The following is a 23,605-nucleotide window of genomic DNA, read 5'->3' as shown; positions in this document are numbered from 1 at the left end:
AGAGCTTAAGCATTTGTTTTATTAAACTTTGTCAAAGAAAGGAGAATGCATCCTGACAAACAAATAACACAGATTGCAGTTGTAGCGGCAATCACCACAACAATATTTTTGCGCACAGAAATGCACCAACAGAACATTACTGATGGAAATCTCTACATGGGAGCTATGTTCTTTGGTTTAATCCATATGATGTTTAATGGTATACCAGAAATGGCAATGACTGTTATCCGACTTCCAGTTTTCTACAAGCAAAGAGACCAGCTATTATATCCAGCTTGGGCTTATTCATTACCAAACTGGATAGTGAAGATCCCATTTTCTCTGGTAGAAGCAGTGATATGGGTTATCATTACATACTATGCTATTGGTTTTGCACCAGAAGCTGATAGGTAACTCTTGTGGTTTCTCTACGTATATTGCATAGGCAATGTTGCATGTATAGAAAGCTAACTGATCCACTTACAATAGTTTGTATGGTACAGGAATAGTAAGAAATATAATATTTGAGTATTTAACAATTAATTTATGAATCATTTAAAAAAATTATAACATTCACAATTGTCATTTCAACTTTTTGTTCTAGTGTAATTCTTTTTATAACTATCAGTCCCGTCTATAGCTAACAGCTGTAGACAGACTCTCACTTATAAGCTTCTTGTTTCCTTAGGCCTAAGGAATAATAATTTCAAGAACCTTTTAGAACAAAAAGGGATGTGAAACTGTGGCAAAAAATTTGGAAAATCACACTCTATTTTTTTGCATCCTAATTCTTCCCTTGCATCTGCGTATTTTTTAACCAATTTCTGTGAGCATATCATCCCTATGCTTATTTGTCAGAACTTTTTCGACTTCATGAGATCGTGTATGGGAAAATTTACACGCAGTGGAGTTACTGTTTATTATGCTTCGACTTTTAGCTTCATTATAGCGTCAATATTCTTTTTACTCGTAACATCTAATCAAAATATGGTTTCCCCCGTGGGGTTAGTAGTACTTGGATTTTGTAATTCTTTAGTTTTAGTTTCCTTTTAGCTACATAAGTAGCAAAAGGTGAGATGAGGAAAGAGACCTACAAAGTTTTCAACTCCTTTGTCTATGATGCCGGTGAAAACATAGTTCATTTTTTCGGAGCAAATGTTGGTGTTAGCCTTCGCCCAAGTGGATTTTTTCTTATCATGCCGCTCTGTCAAATTGTAATGTTCCGTTTTGAAATGAGATGATAATAATGAATTTAATTAAAAATCGAGGATCTGTGAAGAATCATATTATTGTTAGAAAAAAGATTTATAAAAGACATCAGCCAAAGAAAAATAACTATAATATGAAATATATCTTCTTATATCTTCTTTATTTGATTATTACTCTTTTAGAACATGAAATTGCAGTTCATTTATGTTGGAAACGAAACCCACAATTCCTTAAAATGCTTTCCCATCGAAGTCTCCATAATGCAAAATTAATTAATATTCAATTTTAATAAATCTCTAGATTGGTCGCAGGTCTAAGTACTTTTGAACTTGCTAGATTTCAGTGGGACTGCCTTGGAAGGTCGCAATTTAATAAAGATTTAAACTGTTAATGTCTTACTTCCTTTAAGGCATCGTGTGATGTAGCGAGCATGGCAATTGGTATTACTTGATAAGGACTAGCATACGCTAGCGTCTGTATATATTTGGAATAGTAGAGTGGATTACCTTGGGAATGAGCTATCAACATTTTGAGTGAAATGTGGGCCCAGTGTTGGCCAGTCTGTCGCTAGCATGAGTGTAACACAATAAAGGAAAATCGCAGCATGGAGGAGACAGGCTCTGATACATTATTTTATCGTCTGCGTTACTTTTTGGTTGTGTTAAACTAATATTTTCATTTGGACTGATCTACCTGAAATTTTTAACATTGTCTTCTGTCACTTTACAAAGGATCACGTAGGCTTATCCCATTGCATTAAAATTTACCAAGATTATTTGTGAGATTTAATGATTTCATATTTAGGCATTGGCTGTCATACTATTTTCCTCTGTATCAGCGATGAAGAGGTCAGCAATAGATTGATGTGTTGCAGTGTGTAATTCACATATTGCAAATGAGAGATTTATAAAATTATTAATTTGTTAATGAATGACTGATTGGTGACATTACACAAATCTTATCCATTCATATTAGATTCTTGAGCCCTTAAATGTACCTAGTTTTTCTTAATGTAGTCATCCTACCATCTCAATGTAAGCTCACTTCACTCTATGTTTTCTGTATGCATTCAAACTTTTTGCTCAAACCATAGTTTTAAAAGTGTTAGGTGCAGTAATATTGGTTGGCAAAACTTCAATTTATAGTTATCAACCAACCGACCATCTTGGATCATATCCATTAAGATTGGATGCTGTTTAAGCTGAACAAAATTTTGTTACAAAATGGTACTGCTCAAAGAGATAAATACATAAAACCCTTCCACACATCTAGTGATGGATATATTGGCTGATCACACAGACGCTTCCTTTAACACCCTCAGCGATACATTTATTGGCTGATTACACGGACACTTCCTTCAGCACTTTAGAGTTTACTTATTTTGGTTGATCATGAAGAATAATGCTTAATGCTTATATTCCACTCAAATCATAGCAGCCCAAAAGGTTTCAACTAAAACAATAATTACTCTCAAATAATATATTTTGCGTACCTTGTAACCACATTCACGGTGTGAAATCAAGACAACATTGTTATCAATTATTTTTTAATTTATAATTGAAATTAATTTAATTTCGTTCTTACTTTTTTCAAAAAATTGACAAACAATGAATGCTAAATAATTCATTTCTACCCATCATGGAAACAATGTTTGTTAGATATAATATTGAAAATTGACTACAGATTTATCTAGTGATTTCAGCGTTATTTTAAGTAGAATAACATTTTTCGGGTGCCATGAGTACATAGAAGTAGTTTGGCTTTCGGAAAGCTACTGATAATGATAAGTGGATCTAATATAAGACTTTTAACCTGTGATAGCTATCCCGTAAAGTACTTCCAAGCCATTCGTTTCTAGAGGTGCTAGTCAAATCATATTCTCATGCAACCACATTTTATAGCGTGCCGATGCATTGAGTTTATCTAATGTATCTTTTCATTCCTGACAAATGGCCTTGCATGGTAGAAATTTGACCGATATACTTTGCAGTGTATACTCCAGAAAATTAGAGTAATATACTATAGATGGGATATTCCCCTTACCATGAAAATCCATTAACTCATTTAAATAGGAAGAATACTGAAGCATCATTCACCTGAACTAAAAATAACCTACAATATGATACTTCAAAGTTCTTTTATACCAAATTCCGCTTTTTTTTATGCTTGATGTCTGGCTTATAAGCCTACGAATGAAAATATTAAGTCTTCACCTTTGTTTCTTCCAAATTATCTATATAGGACAAAAAATACCAAGGTGTACATTAAACTGTTATAGCAATCATAGTAGCATTCAAACAGGCAGTGTTCATTTTAAGAGATCCCTTCTTTTGTTGGCAGATGCTTTAGGCAACTCTTTCTGTTCTTTTGGCTGCATCAGATGGGATTGGGACTCTTCAAGTTCGTGGCGTCGTTGGGTCGAAACATGATCATCTCACAAACTTTTGGATCATTTGCTAATCTTGTCGTGTTTCTCCTTGGAGGATTTATAGTTTCCCGAGGTATAGTCTACTGAATTCTACACATTATTATTACTTGTAGCAATCTTAAACTTTTTAGTTATAATAGAAAATCTTAAAATGATGATTTATCATGTTTCTGAAACAGATAAGGTACCCAGCTGGTGGATTTGGGCATATTGGTGCAACCCATTGTCTTACAGCCAAAATGCCATTGCTGTCAATGAATTTCTAGCTCCCAGATGGAACAAAGTAAGTGAATATTCCTTTATTTAGGATCATTGTATAGCAAGACTGGACAATCATATTTAACATTTTATTTCATCTTATATATATCACTTGTATGTAGCTAAGCAGTACTACCTCCAACAAGACATTGGGACATGAAATAATAGAAGCTCGTGGATTAATAGCTGAAGCTAAATTTTATTGGATTGGTGTTGGAGCACTGACTGGATTCTCTATACTCTTTAATATTTTATTTACCTTGGCTCTAGCATACCTCAATCGTGAGTCTGGGATTTGATTAAGTTATAATTCATTAAATTGCTTATTTCCCTTTTAATTTAGTATTACAGTGGACTCTAATAGAATATTATCTATAAACAGCTTTGAGGAAATCACAGGCTGTACTATCAAAGGATATTATTGAAGAGAAAAATGCAAACAGAATCGGACAAAGCAACTATGGAGAACAACTTAAGTCTGTTGATTTGACATCTGTAATTAAATCTAGAGGTAAGTCATGAGCTTCAATTAAAGTCTTTTACTGCGTGTGAATGTTCCAGTCTGCTCAAAACTAAAGTTCCTTGTTTTAGCCAGAGACGAAAATTTAAAATTTAGAAAGGCAACCAGTGATAAGCTAGAGCTTTCCTAAAATCTTTTGCGTGCTTGTGGATGTCTCAACCTAACATTGGAAAAGATAAGAGTGTCTTGTTCAACAAATAGAATGAAACATATTTCACTTTGAAAATACAATTATATACTATCAATCCCAAATCTTGCAAAAGGTGGTTGAATTTAAGTTTAAATTTTCTGTGCCGCCTAGTGTAAGAGAACGCTGTAACCAAAAAGCATAGAGAGACCTTTGCAAATGTGTTAATTTATAGATGAAAACTTAAACTTCTTTTTCTCAAATGAAAGAATGACATATTGATTGACAAATATGCTAAAAGAGAAATTTTTGCAGAATGATAAAATGCCAAGATCATAAACATTTTTTAAAAATTCGACTAATATGATATGCAAAAGCTAGCATTGTTCATTCACAGAATGTAGAATATCTTTCAGGCCATGCAGATTTGTCACAGAGAAAAGAAAGTCTAACATCTGAATATCATTCAACCCATAATGCAGAACTTACTGATATTCAAGATTCGATACCTTGCAAGAAAGGAATGATCCTTCCTTTCCAGCCATTGTCAATTGCTTTCGAAAACATCAACTACTATGTTGACATGCCACAGGTCGGTGCAGTTAGACTTTGTTTGATCGAATTTAATTATTTAGCAATAGCTTTGGCATACCCAGTTTTTATCAAATAGAAATCTGGAACTAATAGATAGTACTTTGTTAGGAGATGAAAAATGAAGGTGTGGATCAAGACAAGTTACAACTCCTTTCCAACATAAGTGGGTCCTTCAGGCCAGGGATGCTTACAGCCTTAGTTGGAGTTAGTGGAGCTGGGAAAACCACACTGATGGATGTCTTGGCGGGAAGAAAAACAGGAGGATACATAGAAGGAAATATTCGCATTTCTGGGTACCCAAAAAAACAAGAAACATTTGCCCGCATCTCAGGATACTGTGAACAAAATGATATTCACTCTCCGAATCTCACAATCTATGAATCACTTGTTTACTCTGCATGGCTTCGACTTCCACAAGATGTTGATAAGAGAACCAGAATGGTAGGGTTTTAAGCTCTTCTCTTTGCATATAATAGTTTCAATGGAAGGTCTTTGCGTAATGAAACTAAACATGCTTTTCTTGGTGATATCTGTCTTAACGGTTACAGATGTTTGTACAAGAAGTGATGGAACTTGTGGAGCTTACATCACAGAGGAATGCTCTGGTAGGACTTCCTGGACTAACAGGTCTTTCTACAGAACAAAGGAAAAGGCTTACCATAGCAGTGGAACTTGTTGCTAATCCATCCATAATCTTCATGGACGAGCCAACTTCGGGATTGGATGCTCGTGCTGCAGCTATAGTCATGCGTACTGTACGCAATACAGTTGACACTGGTCGTACTGTTGTTTGTACTATCCACCAACCTAGCATTGATATCTTTGAAGCTTTTGATGAGGTAAATTTGAACACTTAATGAATTAGCCACTATGAGTAATATTATTTTATGTCATTTTAGACTAAAGAAGCTCCATACTGTTGCGCTTCCAAATTGGGAACAAGGAAGCCCTTGCAAACGCTAATCAATACTAAATGTTCACTTCTTTGGAATTCTGACTTGCAGCTTCTGCTCATGAAAAGAGGTGGCCAAGTGATCTATGCAGGGCCTTTGGGTCGGAATTCTCATAAACTCATTGAATATTTTGAGGTACTGTTGGTGTTTGTTCACCTCATGGTATCTCGATCCAGCTAGTTAATAACATATCATGCATGCCTTTGTCAACAGGAAGAATAATGATTTATATTTTTTTGTGTGATTAATTAGGCTGTTGGAGGTGTTCCACCAATTAAAGATGGATATAATCCAGCAACATGGGTGCTGGAAGTAACCTCTACATCTGTTGAGGAAAATCTTGGGGTAGACTTCGCCAATATCTACAGACAATCTTCACTCTATGAGTATGTACATAGTGATTGAAAGTTCCTTGAGAAAGAGCTGCCCTCGCCAATATTTAACTAATAGGTCTTCATTAAGAAAGAAAAATTGTCATGTAATTGTTAAAATTATTTTCTGTTTTTCAGATTGAATCAAACACTAATTAAAGAACTAAGCACCCCTGCTCTAGACTCAAAGGATCTATATTTTCAGACAAGGTATGCCCGGTCCTTCACAGTTCAGTGCGTGGCATGCTTATGGAAGCAATGTATGTCATACTGGCGAAATCCACACTATGTTGTTGTGAGGTTTTTCTTCAGCACAGTGGTTGCACTGATATTTGGGACCATATTTTGGGACCTCGGGAAAAAGAGGTTAGATTTTCTCGACTGATATAAAAGGCTTTCTTTGCTGACATGCAGCCCACCTGAGTTTTCTACACATTTTCTATAATTTCTTCAAAAACATGTTCGAGAACAAGTCACTTGTCATACCAGCAAATTATGTTGTCAAAAGCTTTTAGATTTATAATGATATGCTATAACTCTTCCCATGGGAAACCTTCTCTTTTATATTACAAAAATAGAATAATTTCTAAAAACATTCCAAGGTATTTTTTAAACTTTATTGCTGTTAAGTGCTTATAAACAGTTTATCAATTGTTTTGACAGAGGCAATGAACAAGATCTGTTTAATGTTTTGGGAGCACTTTACAGTTCTGTTCTTTTCATTGGAATAACCAATTCATCCAGTGTGCAACCTGTGGTTGATGTGGAACGGACCGTCTTCTATAGAGAAAGAGCTGCTGCGATGTATTCAGAATTCCCTTATGCCTTTGGACAGGTACCCTAAAAGATATTAACATAAATTTCCTATATTGTGTTCTGCAATGCAACTTAAGATTAACCAAATGACACTCTTGTTGTTTATTCATGTAGGTGGCAATTGAGTTTCCTTATGTGCTTATGCAGTCCGTGGTTTATGCTCTCGTGATCTATTCCATGATTGCATTTGAGTGGACCGCAGTCAAGTTTTTCTGGTTCCTCTTTTTCATGTATTTCACGTTTCTATACTTCACCTTCTTTGGGATGGTGACAGTTGCCGTTACTCCAAACTTCTCTGTTGCAGCAATCATTTCGTCTGCATTTTATTCTTTATGGAACCTCTTTTGTGGCTTCCTCATCCCTCGACCTGTAAGCCTATCTTTTCAAAACTTACGCTACAAACTTTTTTGTCTAGGCAAATTTTATTTTTTTGTTAAAAATCTAGAGCAGTAGTTCCTGATGTTTAGTAATGCAACCAAGCCTGTTTTCTTTGAATCAGAAAATTCCTGTGTGGTGGAGATGGTACTACTGGTTGACACCTATTTCCTGGACACTCTATGGTTTGGTTGCATCCCAGTTGGGTGATGTCGATTCAGAGATGGAGACAGCAGATGGGAAGATGACGGTGTCGGAGTTTATAGCGAATTATTTTGGGTTCAGACATGACTTTCTGGGAATTACAGCATTGGTGACTCTGTGCCTCCCTGTTTGCTTTGCCTCATTGTTTGCAGTGGCCATCAAAAAACTTAACTTTCAAAAAAGATAGGCATTCCATACAAGCCTATGCACTTGACAATCATCCAGTGTATTAGATTTTGGAATTTGATGGGACTGTCTCATCCAACCATATGTGGGCAAAATCATATGCTTCAATGGAAGTCGTGAAAAATTTGGCCGAGAGGCCACTATAACTCAACTTTCTAGTTATATGTAACCATTATTTTATTCTCATACAATATTCAATTTTGTTTACTCTTTCAATTCTTTTTATCTGTTATTTCCACCCTTTTCTTTCTTTGTAACTGAAGTTCAGTTCGTCTTACAACATTAATTTTTTTAGCATTTAAACCCCCCAAAATGCCTAGCTGTGCATTACCATGGTAATCAGTCATGGTGGAAAAGGCATATGAGAATTTTGATTGCAGTCGTAACATAAAAGAGTTGACAAGAAAACAAAATATATTGCAACGCTTGTGTAGCGTTTCACACATTCAAGACTGCATGCAATCCTGTGTTTGATTGTTTCTGTTCACTGCTCTTTCAATTCTGCAGTTTCTTGATATATGCATGTGCTTATTAACTATGTGTGGAGTAGCAGTGTGCAGAATTTGAGAAGGATCATAAGTGTGCAATACTTGAAGTGAAAGATCCGTCTTCTTCTTTGTGTCTAGATGGTAGAGGTGAGCACCCAATATCACAATTCTAATCACACTTAAATCTTCAGTTCTACAAGCATGCATGCTCTCCTCTCTTATTTAGATTTATCTGTTGCATGTACACCCAAGAATAATGTTTCCATGCATCTCTTTGCTACTTTTCATATTATTGTTATGGCACATTTTCCGATTAGTAAGCACACATCCATTAAGTCCATACTGGTCAAAATAAAGCCCGACTTAGTCCAATCCTATTCCCTTAGTCTTAAAAGCAACACCGTTTACCATAATGGAACTCAGAGTTATATTTCTGTGCAAATTAAGTAACGATTCATTAATACATGGTTCCTGTATATTGCCCCAAAAAACCACACCAATATAAATTATTTCCAGTGTATTAAGCTGTCATGACTCTGCCACCCAATTCTGTAGCAATAAAAATAAAATTCTGCATATAGATTCAATTGTGTATCAGAAAAGAAATGATGTTTGATTGACATACATTACTGAAAGGAAGACAGTGCTGCCAAAGTGCTTGGTCCTGACTATGGATTTAACATTTTTTGCTGAATTGTTGATGTCTTCCTGCGTGGTATCCTCCTCTTCAAGCAATATGGTATTCAAGATTGACCAATCTACATGTGGAATTCTGTGAAGGCCTAGATGTATCTTGTATACCATATTGCACCTCAAATAATATCCTATGTACAGTCTTCCTGCGTGGATTCCTCCTCTTCAAGCAATCCATATTGTAAGTTTACAACTATTCAATCAACCATATATCCAAAGGCTTTTTCATAGATGTTGAGAATCGATTTGATGACTCTGGCTTCTCCAAAAAAATGAGCTATCCATTAAAATGGTGTCATCAACAAATTGTTGATGAGAGAAAATCAAATCGGCAGAGGATGGCTTGAGACCTTTCAAAGATCCTTCGACAACTTTTTCATGAATGAATCTACCCAAACTTTCCACCATTATAGTGAAAATAATAGGCGATATGGGATCACCCTTCCTAAGAGCCCTCGAGGTTCTAAAGAAGGAAGACTCTGTTCTTTTAACTGTTCTCTGAAAACCTTCTCGGTGACCTCTGTGTCTCTGTAACAGTCATAATACTCAGTGCTTCCTCATGTCTCACACATGTATTGCTTCATACACTCATGCATACACATGCATCCTATATTCCTAATCCTGAATTCATGTTGTATATATAGATCTCTTATGCACTACTATGAAATGCATTTCCTAAGTAAACTTAAGTAAGGTGTAATAATATCCATGATGAATAATTAATTACACCAACATAGTCTCTAAGGGGCATATCGGTTTGCAACCCTCCATCTATCCAATCTTGACGGAATTGATCTTGTAAATCTACCAATGTGGGTTCATTGCCTTCTTGATGCTCCACTCTAGGTGGAAAGGTAGGTATTATTGGTCTAGAATTGGTTGTAGGAATACGTCAATTTGGAGTTCTATTGTTGTTTGAATGGTCTTCATTTCCATCGTTGCCTCCATTATTGCCACCATGGTTATTATTATTGTGATTGTTATTAGTATTTATCATGGTTTGAGTGAACATGTCTAATAGAGCCAACACTATGCTTCATCAATGTAAAGGTTTTTAACTGTTTTTTTAAATAAAAGTTTTGCATCTCTAGGGTTTCAACCTTTTAAATTTCATTTTCTTCTTTCTTTCATATCTATGGTTTAATATTTAATAGTTGAAGCTTGACTGATTTTGTTATTTTCCCAAGGTTCCCAACTTTATAGATGGAAATGAGGTATCCTTAGGTAGCCATACTCATATAGCTAGTTGTCAAGATTAGGATAGTCTTTTTGAACATTGCACAAAGTATGATAATTAGTTAAAAGTCATGTTATCTTGTTGCAATGTCTTCCTGCGTTCAAAAAATATCTTCACAATGGATATGCAATGTCTTCCTGCGTGGATTCCTCCTCTTCAAGCAATATGTTATTCAAGATTGACCAATCTACATGTGGAATTCTGTGAAGGCCTAGATGTATCTTGTATTAACATTGCAGAGCTGTACTGACTGCAGGCATCACATCTAGTTCCAGATACTACTTCAAGCGGCAGCCATTATGTATAGCCTCAGAATCGTGTGGAACTTGGACATAATTAACAAAATAAAGCATTAAGTTATTGTAGTTATGACATTTGTTTAATAGTTGATGATATTGTGCAGTGTCATATTTCCAGCACGACAAAGGGAGTATAACGACGTGTATCTTAATAACGTATCATAAATCTATGGAATATTTTTGTTAGAGCTTTCATTGTTGATGTCGAAACCAACCAAAACAATTGGTGTTGATCATCAATGACTATTATACTATCTTTGTGATTAAGAGTACGCTTCAAACGATGGTGAGTAGATTGATTGTATCAGCGTACTTCAAATTTGTTTCAGATAGGATATATAGCTTGGATATTGTGGTCCTAGATATCAAGGAGAGATTGGCTATAAGTTCGGAATATTTCTTCCCACAATTTAGTGGTGAAAGAACAAAGCTGTGAAGGGACGCAGAAAGTCCAACCAGAATGCTTGCAATGTTCTCTCCCACAGATTTCTAGTTAAAGCTTTCATTTTGTAGCCTTGGATTTCAACATGGTACCATTGAAAATATTGAATCAAGTTTTAGGTGGTTACGGTTGAACATTTGAATATTCTTGAGACAACACAGGATGAAGAGAGGCTTTTTCACGTTCACTGCATTGAGGAAATGCTGCTGCATATTTCTCATGTTTTCTACTGATGTCTGCATGCCCACTATCCTCATGGCATATGAAGATTTTTATGTTATGTTGATATTATAATAACATCATTGTTTTTATCTGTGAAAGAAAAACAAAAATAATAAGGCTGTTGTTTTTCTTCTTTATCCAATCAGAAATGGCAACTTTCTTTCATTGTAAATTGTTATTTAAATGAGAAAAACTAAAAGGATAAAACTGTTGTTTTCTTTCTTACCCAATCAGAAATGGCAACTTTACTTTCACTAGATTCACTGTATACTAGGGGAAAGGACCCAGTAGTTGTGCATAGTTGTGCACCCTAACTTGGCGCTTCTCAAAATCCTATGTGGAAATTTCAAATCACTCCGTTTTTTTTACAGCAGCTTACTTGGCAAGTCCCCTACTTATAACCTAAGGTTTCAGGGCCACATCATCAAATATGATGCCACATCAGCATGCTTTTTGCCAAGGTGTCCAAAACAGGGCAAAAAAAAAGTGAGACCAATAGGTGTGCAAAAGGGCCCCAATACTTGTGCAATTGATGTGGCATCACATGATTGGTTACTTTCAAAAACATATGATATATTTCATTCAATTATTGGTACTTATCATACAACTATTGGTGCAATGTTGTACAAAAATTGGACATTAAATCAGCAAGTATGGGGGTATTAAATCAACAACTTCTATCACAAGAATTGGAATGAGCTCAACTACTTAAATTAAGAAAAATGACAAATAATTGTACTAGATAGAGATTACGTTTTAAAAAGATAATTGTACTAGTGATAGAATCAATTCCCAAGCCAAAGAATTATATCAAGCAGACAAAATGGACAAGGCTAAATAAACATGTGCGATTTTCATAATTAAGAAATGATCCATTTTGTTTTTAATGATTAAGAAATGGTCCACTTTGTTTTTAATAACTAAGAAATGGTCCATTTTGTTGACTAGATACCACCGGCTACATCTTGCTAGAGGTACTAGAACTTTGACAGTTTCTGACATTAGATGGCCATTGGCAAAAAGGAAGAAAAATCAAATTTGATGGTAATGTTCCCATCATGAATGATAAAAATCTTGTAATTTCAAGCATTTTTATGCCACTTTGTAATAGTGTATGAGTCATTTTACAAGATGGTTTTTAAACCTTTGAATAAGGTAGGGGTCCTATGGAGGGAGCTTCAGCTCTATTTTTAAGGAAGAGGTGGTGTCATGAAGAAATTATTTTTTTGCTATAGGATTATTTGGAATCTTTTCTCAAAAAATAGAAGCCCCTACTTTTTAGGCTTGTAATTTTAAGCAAGTGAAAATGGGGTGGGGTTAGAAATTGCCCCACCAGCTTAGGAATATTTTATGTCAATTATCTATCCTCTGAATTTTAAAGGGAAAAATAAATTTATTTACAACCACCTTGCTTAAATTTGAGAGAGTTAAACTTAAGATGAGACTCCCAGCATCCTTAAATTTAGGAGCTAAAATCTAGGAGCTTAAATTTTTAAGCTGAGTGCAATACAAAATTCATGGGACCACCAACTTTAAAATATTCCAAAAAAATCTCAGCAGCTCCAACTCTACTTTTTAGGAAGCTCCCCTCCATGGGACCCCAACCTAAGGTCTTGTTCTTTAACCCACCAGTTTTTTTTCCATTTTTGTGCCGATACCTTAAGCCTAGTAAGATATTTATTGCTTTCACTAAAAATTAGGGTTGATAAATATCTTCCTATTCATTGAGGCTTTCTATTTTTCTTTTCTTTTTTTCTAGATCCTGCAAATGCAAATTTGTTTATTATAACTTCGGTGTTTTAAAGATGTTGATTTAGAAGTAATACTCGATGACTTGATGTTTGTTGGGGAAATAATTAGTTAAAATAATGATAAAGGAAATAAATAGACTAATTAAGTAATTAATCGATGAGAAACAACAATTACGTTGGAATTTGGAGTTGGATTTGGACTTTAAATATAGATAAAATAATTAAAATAAAATATATATCTCAATGTCAACATGAAATTAAATTGAGTGTGATAGAGAATCAATATCCGAAACCTAAAAATGGATTTAAAAATAGATAATTGAGATCAATGTTTACTTTGAAATCTTGAATTGTGGTTGAGCTTAAATCAAGGTTGTGGGATGAACCCTAAACGTCACAAGTGTAGCTTTGAACTTGAAGATGTGATCTTTATCCTTGTTAGATTTAGTTGTACATTAAATGGTCATCATAAATTTTGAACTAGAGATTGCAATAGCATAAAATTGGATGTATTGGAAGCAAAATGACAAATTGATTTAGTTTGTTCTTTGAATTTGTGTAATATCAATCTTGTAAATATAGGATTGCAAGTACAACTTTGAACTTGACAACCTTGACCCTTGATAGATTTAGTTGTCCACTATTTTGATCATAACTTTGAGGCATAGCTCAAAATTACTTAAATTTGGATGTGTTGAAAGGAAAATAATAAAATGAATATGTTCTTTGAATGTGTAAGATTAATCAAGATTGATTATATGATTTACGGTCTTGACCTAGGAATTGTCATTTTGACTATTACATGCATGTTCAAAGTTTGACTATTGAGGGATTCAAAATTATTTGAAGGAAAATGGTAAACAAACTAGTGATGTGTGGAGTTTTATCTAGATGTATTTGCATATATAAATTATATATTTTAAAAATATAAAAATACTATGATTTTACTTGGAAATGTAGAAAGTAAGAAATAAATAAAAAATCTTGTTTAACAAGCTAATTAATTTATGATACATAAATGAAAAAGCAAAGATCAACAAAAATTTATGATACAAAGTGGCATTAAGCGAGCCACACAACAAAAATATGTGCTTAAGGTGTCAAACAACATGTAATTACACACTTGACACACATCCCAATGCACAATGCATGGGTGACACAAATGGAAAACTTCACTCCACTTTGGGACAGGACACTAAAGTTATCACAAAAAATGAGGCATGGGAGAGACATAGGGTTCCCAAAACACTTTGTACCTCCTTCAAATCTCTTTGCTAAGCCATCCCTCGAATCACATTGGGATATGATAACCCAAAGGGTCAAAGCCATCATAATAGGCTATAGATAAAAATTGACCACATATTGGACTTGGAGTTTTGATGTGGTTCCAAGTCAATTATTTTCTAACTTCGACCACTATATTGCAAAACAAAACAAAAAACCTAATGGCTTGCAAACCTTAGGCCTTTTCTTGGGCTAGAACTTGTTCTAAGTCCAAATCCCCCCTTTAATTTTGACCTTAAACTTGCATGTAGACAACTTATTTCGAAGTCCAAAGTTCCATTTGCATGTTGTGAAATTGTGTACACTATGGAGCTCCACTACTTGCTCATAGATTGTAGGCTAACATAAAGATTTGGAAGCTTTGGTTCTAAGTACCTACTTTGACTCACCCCCACAACTTACTAAACAAACCACCAACTTGCTTTATGTTTACATCAAGACTTTGTGCAAACAAGGATCCAAAATCAACCAAATGAGATTGTAAAGAAATAGGGTAAAAGAACATAATTGTATCACACTTTTATTAATGAAATGACAAACACAAATATAAACTTTTAACTTTTATCACTTAAGAGTGATTTATATTTTTTATTTTTAAAATGCTAAAAACACATGAAATGCAAACTCTCTTTTTTCTTGGTGAGTATGGGTAAAAAATAAAATTATATTAAGAAAGACTTAAGTACATAAATCATAGAACCATAAAGATTTCCAGATGACCATAGCCACTACAATCCAAAGAAAAAGAAGAATCCACCCAAGATCTTTACAAAAGTAACTACCCTAACATATAAAATACCAATAAAACCAAAATGGTCTTCATCAGAGCCTAACATGGCCCATCAATATTAAACCATCATCTCCTCATCAATAGTTTGAAGAAGCAATCATCAGCGCTCTTGATCTTGATCTGTGTATGCTAAATTTAACTTCAATACTTGGAGCAATATCAATACCAGTACCACATCTCACATAATCATTAAAATACCTATGCAAGTGATAAGCACGACCATCCATCAACATAAGAGAACACCATATTTACATAGAAACCCATAAGGGAAAAACCACATTGATGAGAAAAAAAAATTGGGTTTATTGTTTAAATCCAACCTCAAAAAATGATAATAACTTACAATTATTTTCAAAGCACCAACCCCACGTGAATTTCAATAGACTTCAGAAGTCTAGACACCAATCCTTAATCAGATTTGTTGGCACCAACCTACAAGAGACACCAATCTCCTAATCCAAAGAACAAAGCACCAACTCAAATAATCATGCACCAACCTCAAACACAAAGTAGATATAAAAAAGATAGAAGATATGTCATGCAAACCTTACAAACTCAAAATTCAACATCTATTTAATTTGATCTACTCCAAAACATTCTCACAATGTGTATAAGATTTGCATCTTATTTCACACACTTTACAATATATTTGCTTCTCTTTATTGAGTATACATCTTGCACAACTTCTACCACTTTTTCACACATAGGAATGAAAGTAATTGGCATTATATATGCATGCCAATTTTACTTATGCTTTCATGTTGGCCTGGAACTCATTATAATATTTGTTAGTTTGCCAAGGATTAATCCTTTAAATCAAATGTGTGCTTGTCTCGATCTAAAGCCAACACGTTACACCATCAGTAAGATCACACTATGTGTTACCCTTGACATGAACTTAATTGGTTTTAAATTACCTTCACACGCTCCCTCTAGCTAGTGCATGTTACCTTCCTCTAGTGCATCCAATAGAAACTCTTGCATAGTCAACAAGATAACACAATGTGTACTTTGTCACTTCCAAATTTTTAAATACAAGAGAAACGCCTCTAAAAATCTACAATATTTTTCTACATTTATAGATTTTACTTATCTTCCAAGCCACATGCCAAAATACTTTATTATAGTAGAATGTGGTATCACAAATATTGACAGTAAAACTAGATGCATATACAGTATTTGATCAAAAAACCTTAGAAACTCAACGTAAACACTTTTAGGCCACAATAAATGCATTAGACATATAGAAACCACTAACATTTGTACATAATGATAATATTAAGAGAGCTATCCAATCATTACTAGATGTTGTCCTTTGTTGTTCTTAAATACTCTAAAATGACTCAATCACCTTGGCATCAACAATCTTCTTGGCATCAAGGATAACACTATATTCAACATGTAAGCATCTAAAAGGAGGTTGAAGCAAGAAGGTTGCTCGGGCAATTCTAAAACTCTATTAGAGAGGCAAAATGGGTAGCATGTTTATTCCATGTTTTTTACCAAAGACTCCATAATTCAAAATTAAAATGGCATCGAAAGAAAAGTTTATTTGTATCTTCCCCATTATTTCCACATAGAAAACACATTGATGTCCCATGAAATCCTCTCTTATGGATTCTTTTCCATGTGAGACACATATTTTGATTCAATAATCATAAAAAGAAGTTGCATTTAGGCCAACCAAACCTATTACATATTTTCTCCCATATAAGAAATTCAAGATGTCTTCCATTTTGTATCTCCAAAGCTTGATATATTACTCACCTTTGGGAATAATACCCTAGGAAAGAATATATGAATCCTCCAAAGTATGACATATTCTATTGCCCAAAATAGAAGCAAGAAACTTCATACCATCCATAGAACCTCTTATAGGCTAGAGTTCAAGATCCTTCCAACCATTTAGCAAGTATCTTCTCGAAGAGTGCTTTAACTTAAATTCTACTACATATGACCACCCTACTACTAAGAAGGTATCATGAAGGGGTTCAAGATAAGGAAAAAGGATATAATGGGTAGATGATTGTCCCAATAATCCTTCAAAAATAATATAGCCTTATTGCCCTGATTAATGATTTAAAAAAGGCCTGGTTTAATAACCTCAATACTCGTCTTCTGATTATTTCAAATCATTGACCCTTTTCTACCCATCTCCATTCATGGAACGTCTTCATCAACCACCCCTCAAAAATATTTGAAGTTAAGTAGTCAGGCCCAAGGTTACTCCAAATTTCTACACCATCTTAAAAAAACAAAAATATCTAAAGCATGATAAATATTGAGCTCAGAAAGATGAAGACCAAGGCCACCATATTTCTTGGAATGGCATAGGTTGTCTCAACTCACAAGGCTACATTTCTCAAACTCAATTACCTTCCCAAAGAAACTTCCTAGAGAGAGAATCAAATTTCTTATGGAAGATTTTGGGAGCAGCAAGAATCAAGAATCGGTAGATAGGAAAGTCATGTAAAATAGATTTTAGAAGAATCAACATGTTTTAACAAAGGATTAACCAATGAAAAATCCAATGGCTCACCTCTATGCAAAATTTGTCTAAAATCTCTTTCATTTCTCTCTTCTAAGATTGCTTGTAGAAAGGGGAAATCATAAATAATCCATCAACAAGCTCCCAATCTAGAAATGAAGAGTATCAACAATTCTATGTTGAATAGCCTCTTGAGTATTAAATAAATAAATTCTTAATTTTCCTTCATATATTTGTTAGCCCAAATTAGATAAGTATATATATCTATAAAAAATTGAGGTTGTTTTTTTCATTAGTTTTAGCCATACCCATCAAGGGAGTATCATCTACAAATTGCAAGTATGTGAGCTAAGGTTATGAGTGGAAGACCAACCATGAATAACTCAAGCCAACTTATAACCTTGAATAACTCCTTCCAACTAATGATTCTTCATTAATTTTTGTCATAAGTATCACAACAGTATCATCCAAAAATTACAAGTATGTGAACTAAGATTATGAGCACAAGACCAAAATTGAATGGCCCATGGGGGCTTCACTTAGTGACCCTAGGTTATAGCACATGCGTTCATGGCATACTAAAGAATCCTTCTATTTTCAAAAACAAAATGCCCTAAACTCCTTTTTCTTCACCCCCTTCCAATACATAGGTTGAATTTAAAGCCCCCCTTATTTTCACCAAATATTGCATTTTTTCATAGCCTGAATTTAAAAACCCCCTATTTTCACCAATAGGCAATATATTGTACCCTCATTTTTGGGATATTAAACCCCCCAATATTAATGCGTGTGATATAATATTGCCTATCCAATGAAGCCCCCTGTGAAATGGCCCCTACAAACTTATGATGCTTCAACAATTTTCCTAAACCTTTTGTCATACAAATAAATAAGGAGATAGGGGGTCTCCCTATCCTAGACCTCTATAAGCATAAAAATAAGTTGAAGGTATAAAATTGATAAGAAAAAATATAATAGAGAAAAGACCAAATGACCCTTTCGTGGACCTTTAATAAGTTGAACTTATCTAATATGCACATTTCCCCATAGATATAGTCATAGAATGGATGGCTTTAGTAGCAATCACAATAACATCAAAAATATTTCAACCCTACACAAACCCCCTTCCTCAAAAGAAATGAGAGGTCCCAAACATTTCTTTAATCTTTCTACAATCATTTTTGGGATTATCTTCTAGAAACATTGCAAAGAAGAATAAGACAAAAACTAAAGATGAAGCTCCCATTTTATTAATAATAAAAGTTAGGAAAGTAGTAATAATAGACTTGAGCAAATGCTTATTTCATTGTAATTATCCTCTAACTACCTCTAACAAATCAAATTTCAAAATCTCCCCCATAAAAATAATGCAAAAAATTCTATAAAGAAACTATAGGTCTAGTAGTTGAAAGCAAAAAGAAACTTATTAATGATTTCTAAAACCAAAGAGGGGATGAAATAAAGAATGAGTCTTTCTTCTTCAAAGGCTTGGAGATCTCATCAAGTAAATAAAGAAGAAAATATGAGATGGGTTCCTTCGAGATTTGTTGGGAAGTGGACAATTGATCCCTTGTATAGATGTTCTCAATCCTTCACAAAATTATGAAAAATAGTCATTAAAAAAGTGTTCTTTTATCTTTTTCCTATAGCCAATCTATCATGGATTTTTTCTTTTAAAATATTTCAATTATTTAACCTCCCATTCAACTATCTTCTTATAACAAGAGGTTTCTTCCTTCAAAAGCTCCACCACCATGCCTTCTTCCTTACTATGAAAAGTAATTCTTTCAAGATGCTTTTGAAGAAACAACTTATCTTGGAAAACATTTGCCCATGATGGGACCCATCAATGAACCTATTGCATGCTTGGTCTACGATGCTCTTTCCTCCACATGCTCACAGAGACGGTTGAAATCTCAGTCAAATGATTTCTATTTGCATTTGCATCTGCCATCATGATTTTTCACACTGTTACATATTTTTCTTAAGCCAACTCTAGTTGGATTTTGTTTCAACCAGTGATGGGAATTTCATATAGTTCTGGTATCACTCAATGCATGCAAAACTCTATTCCCTTTCCTTATTAATGTTCTTAACTCAAACCCAAGACTCACAATCCTTTTACAGTATCATTTTCTTAATATCATATTTTCTATAGTCCACAACCAAAGCTATGATTACATGCATAGTTCATAATATTGTTGTTATTTCTATATCTTATCTCTCTAGTGAAGTGTTTTGTCAACTGATCAAATGTTGTATACGCCTAAAATATACAAGGAAATACTTTCTTCGAAATACTATCTAGTATAATAGTTATTTTATTTATAATCTTGAGCACATAATTCAACCAGATTAGTACAAAATAAGATGCCATGAATTATGAATATTTTAAAATAAATGAATGCATATCTCTTGACCCATTTTATGAGAAGCATCATTTAGCTATCTCTATGCTTAAATTGTAGAGGACATATAGATGTTGAAGAAAGTGATTCAAAGGTCGTAAATTATTGTATTAGTTGATCATTATGGAAATTTGAAGAAAAACTTTGCATGAGGCACTGTAAATGAGCATGAGTAGATCCCATATTACAAATAGATAGGAATCAATATTTATAGAATTAAATCAGGTATAGTATTGAACCAAATAGAATTTTTGTCAAATTATAAGTGAAGTTTTACCTTTTTGAACAATGTGAAATAAAATTAGGAGTTACAATTTGATACTTCCCGCTCCGAAATATGTTACATATGAAAATTTATACCTTGAACTTGTCACTATAAGGAGAGAAATGATGTAAATAAATTGACATGTAAAGAAACTTGTCATTAAATTTTATAGGAGTAAATAAATTATTCTTCAAGTTATTAAAATGTGTAACTTAGAAACTTTTAGGGGATTATCAATAACATAGTAGAATTGGCAAAGCAAAGAATAATTATAATTGTGTAAACCCTATTCAAAATAGATATATCAATGCAAGGAATTTGTTTTGTATAAGTTTATTATTTTACTTAAAAAATTACAATGTGAGATAATCAACAAAAGAAGGAAATCTTGAATGGGGGTTTAATGACAAATATCAGGGTAGGAATACTATATGTAGGAAAGTATTGCTTGATCTTGTTCTTAACTTAATAAACAACCCTTACTATTAGAATGAAGTTTATGATTCACAAATAATAAGGGAACAAGTATTACAGTAAGATGACTTGCTAGTTAAGGACATGTTTAATCCTTTATCTTAAAGATTAATATTTATTTAACTAGATCACATATGATTTTGTACAATTAAGGGTGGATCACATTATCTTATCTTCTCATACAAAGACATTTGGGTGTTAATCAATGATAGCTTTTTAAGATCTTCCATAGCTAAGGTTTTGGATATATTCATTATATGGATTTGATTATCATATATGTTCCTTATTGAATTCTTGATTGTTTATGTGGATTATCTTAGAATAATTGTGATTGGAGTTGTATTCAAATCTTGTTGAGTAGATAAGTGGATATGCTTATACTGAAGCATTTTTAAACTTTATACGCTCTTGTATGCTCATATGTTCTCTTGATCACTCCTGAATGATCTTATATACTCTTGTATGCTTATATGTAAATGTTATGATAAGCTCAAATGCATGTTTGAACAAAACATGTTGTCTTATGTAAAATTGCACTTGAACTAGTTATATGCTCATAGTTGATCATCAAGAAGATATGAAATGATGTATTCTTATTGTTACCTAACTTTGCTTCCAACTCAATCAGGTAGAGCTGGAACAAAATTTACATTGAAAAATTAAAATTACATATATGATTATTCTAAGTGCTCATACAAGTAAGAGATGATATCAACTAAAACAATAGATTCAATGCAAATGTTCTTTCAAGAAACAAAGATATGCATCTTTGAACAATGGATTGCTTTCTTTATTCATGAATTCAAAAAGTATAGTGCCCCACACCAAATGTGGGAATGACTCGTTTAATACATTATGAAAGGAAACTATATATTTATAGAATAAAAGCATATAAAAGAGTAGGGATCTGTCATTGCCCGAATGACAAATCCCCAAGGCTGAGTTGTCACTTGTTTTCATACTCCAAAAGTTTCTCCAAGAGATAAAAAAGGGTGGTTTTAGAGCTCAAGATGCCTAACCTTTCATATATAATATTAATAAACATACACTTGCCCTTATAAAGCATTAAATAAGTTATGCAGTCATCTCATCCAACAAGGGAAAACAGAGAATCATCATCAATATCTATCAAAATCTGAATCTTCATTGTTTCATCTAATATGTTTGTTCATTGTGCAGGTACAGGTATCATATTCATTGCTGGATTATTTTATACTAAAATAAAATATCACAGCATGTGGAGTAAATTGGGCTCCCACAAGGGTTGAGCCCAACATGTTGCAATCTAATGTTTAATAGAAGCAAGGGAATTTCTTGTTTCATGGTAGTTCAATCAAGAAGAGGTTCTTCATTCACAACAGTGAATTGATGAATTTGCAGCTGGTATAAATAACAAATCACCACTCAATGGAGCCACATTGAAACAATATAGATCAAGAAACCAAGTCACATCAAATATCAAATGGTGGATTTAAGTCATGTTTGAATGCTCTCATGATAGATTTAAAATAATAACAGTCCATTCAAAGGATAAATGATAGCTATAGGAAGGGGCTATCTTTAGTTTTGAAGAAGGGGCAAAGGATAGTGATAAAGGCTTTAGATTTGGTGCTTTGGAGGGGTAGAATAAGGGATGAACATGATTCACCTTATGCCCTTTTAAGAGATAGCATGTAGGGTTAAATTGAATAGACCGTGATGGGAAATTACTCATAATAATAGTTCAAAGGATCCTCATAAATCTAAATGCTTAATGAATCATAAGGTAGTTTGTATAAAGTGATAGATCACAGCCTTATTAACTACCTTAATCAAAAAGCAAGCCTCTATCAGAATATGGATAGCATACAAAATAAAGTTTAAATATTACTAAGAAGGCACAAAGATATTCACCACAGATCAAAAATAACAAGGAAGGATAGTGATCGAAGGGTTTGAGTGATATCCCATGAATGAGGAAAATTATAGACAAAGATGCGACAAACCAGTGAACATTAAAAGTACAATCTAAGACCACAATCATAGAGCATCAATAGGGGTCTCAATGTTTTCAAAAGAGAGACATTCTACAGTCCATAATCCTAGACAATGAGAAGTACAATCAAATGCACAAAAATACAACGATTGATTGTCAAAAGGAACTATCCTTAGTCCTTGTGAAGAGCAAAGGACAGTATGGGGAAGAAAACATGTTATATGTCTTTTAGATGTATTGTTGATCATAGAGGAACCCTGAAACAAGAAGAACACATAAAGATGTGAGGAAAGGAAAGGAAAGGATAAATACAATAAAATTTATGGTGTTTGGTGGGGTCATAGGGGCACCATACACCATATGTATTGTTGATCATAGAGGAACCCTGAAACAAGAAGAACACATAAAGATATGAAGAAAGGAAAGGAAAGGATGAATAAGATAAAATTTATGGTGTTTGGTGGGGCCATAGGCCCACCATACACCATATACGGTGTATGGCGGGTCTGTGACCCCGCCAAGCGTTGGTGCCCTTTCACCAAAATGTTGCTTTTCTCCAAGGTGTTGGGTGAGGTTAGAAACCCACCCTAGACCATTTTGAGTAACTATCTAAGGTGTTTGGTGGGTTTATAACCTTTCCCAACACCTCTTTTGTATTTACACTTTTTCAAGTGTAATTCAGGTTTCTAAACCCAAATTACACCAAATTTTGTTCATCCCAAGTGCAATTCATGTTTAGAAACCCAAATTACACCTTAATCCACACTTT

At 33.8% G+C, this 23,605-nt stretch overlaps 1 protein-coding gene across 1 annotated transcript in view; it reads left to right on the top strand.

Moving 5' to 3' along the window:
- Positions 1 to 8,317, top strand: part of LOC131071478 (ABC transporter G family member 35) — a 30,456-nt gene extending 22,139 nt beyond the window's left edge. The window contains exons 11-24 of the mRNA XM_058007363.2: positions 73 to 389; positions 3,529 to 3,689; positions 3,796 to 3,899; positions 3,997 to 4,156; positions 4,257 to 4,385; positions 5,004 to 5,113; positions 5,224 to 5,556; positions 5,664 to 5,954; positions 6,120 to 6,203; positions 6,321 to 6,454; positions 6,578 to 6,805; positions 7,103 to 7,274; positions 7,370 to 7,624; positions 7,755 to 8,317. Of these exons, the coding sequence (XP_057863346.1) occupies positions 73 to 389; positions 3,529 to 3,689; positions 3,796 to 3,899; positions 3,997 to 4,156; positions 4,257 to 4,385; positions 5,004 to 5,113; positions 5,224 to 5,556; positions 5,664 to 5,954; positions 6,120 to 6,203; positions 6,321 to 6,454; positions 6,578 to 6,805; positions 7,103 to 7,274; positions 7,370 to 7,624; positions 7,755 to 8,021 (2,745 nt within the window). The 3' untranslated portion in view covers positions 8,022 to 8,317. The remainder of the gene's footprint in view (positions 1 to 72; positions 390 to 3,528; positions 3,690 to 3,795; positions 3,900 to 3,996; positions 4,157 to 4,256; positions 4,386 to 5,003; positions 5,114 to 5,223; positions 5,557 to 5,663; positions 5,955 to 6,119; positions 6,204 to 6,320; positions 6,455 to 6,577; positions 6,806 to 7,102; positions 7,275 to 7,369; positions 7,625 to 7,754) is intronic.
- Positions 8,318 to 23,605: the final 15,288 nt, after the last annotated feature.

Source organism: Cryptomeria japonica, chromosome 6, assembly GCF_030272615.1.
Source record: "Cryptomeria japonica chromosome 6, Sugi_1.0, whole genome shotgun sequence".
Classification (NCBI taxonomy): Eukaryota; Viridiplantae; Streptophyta; class Pinopsida; order Cupressales; family Cupressaceae; genus Cryptomeria; species Cryptomeria japonica.
The sequence above is the reverse complement of the archived record's forward strand: the minus strand, read 5'-3'. Positions and strand labels throughout refer to the sequence as shown.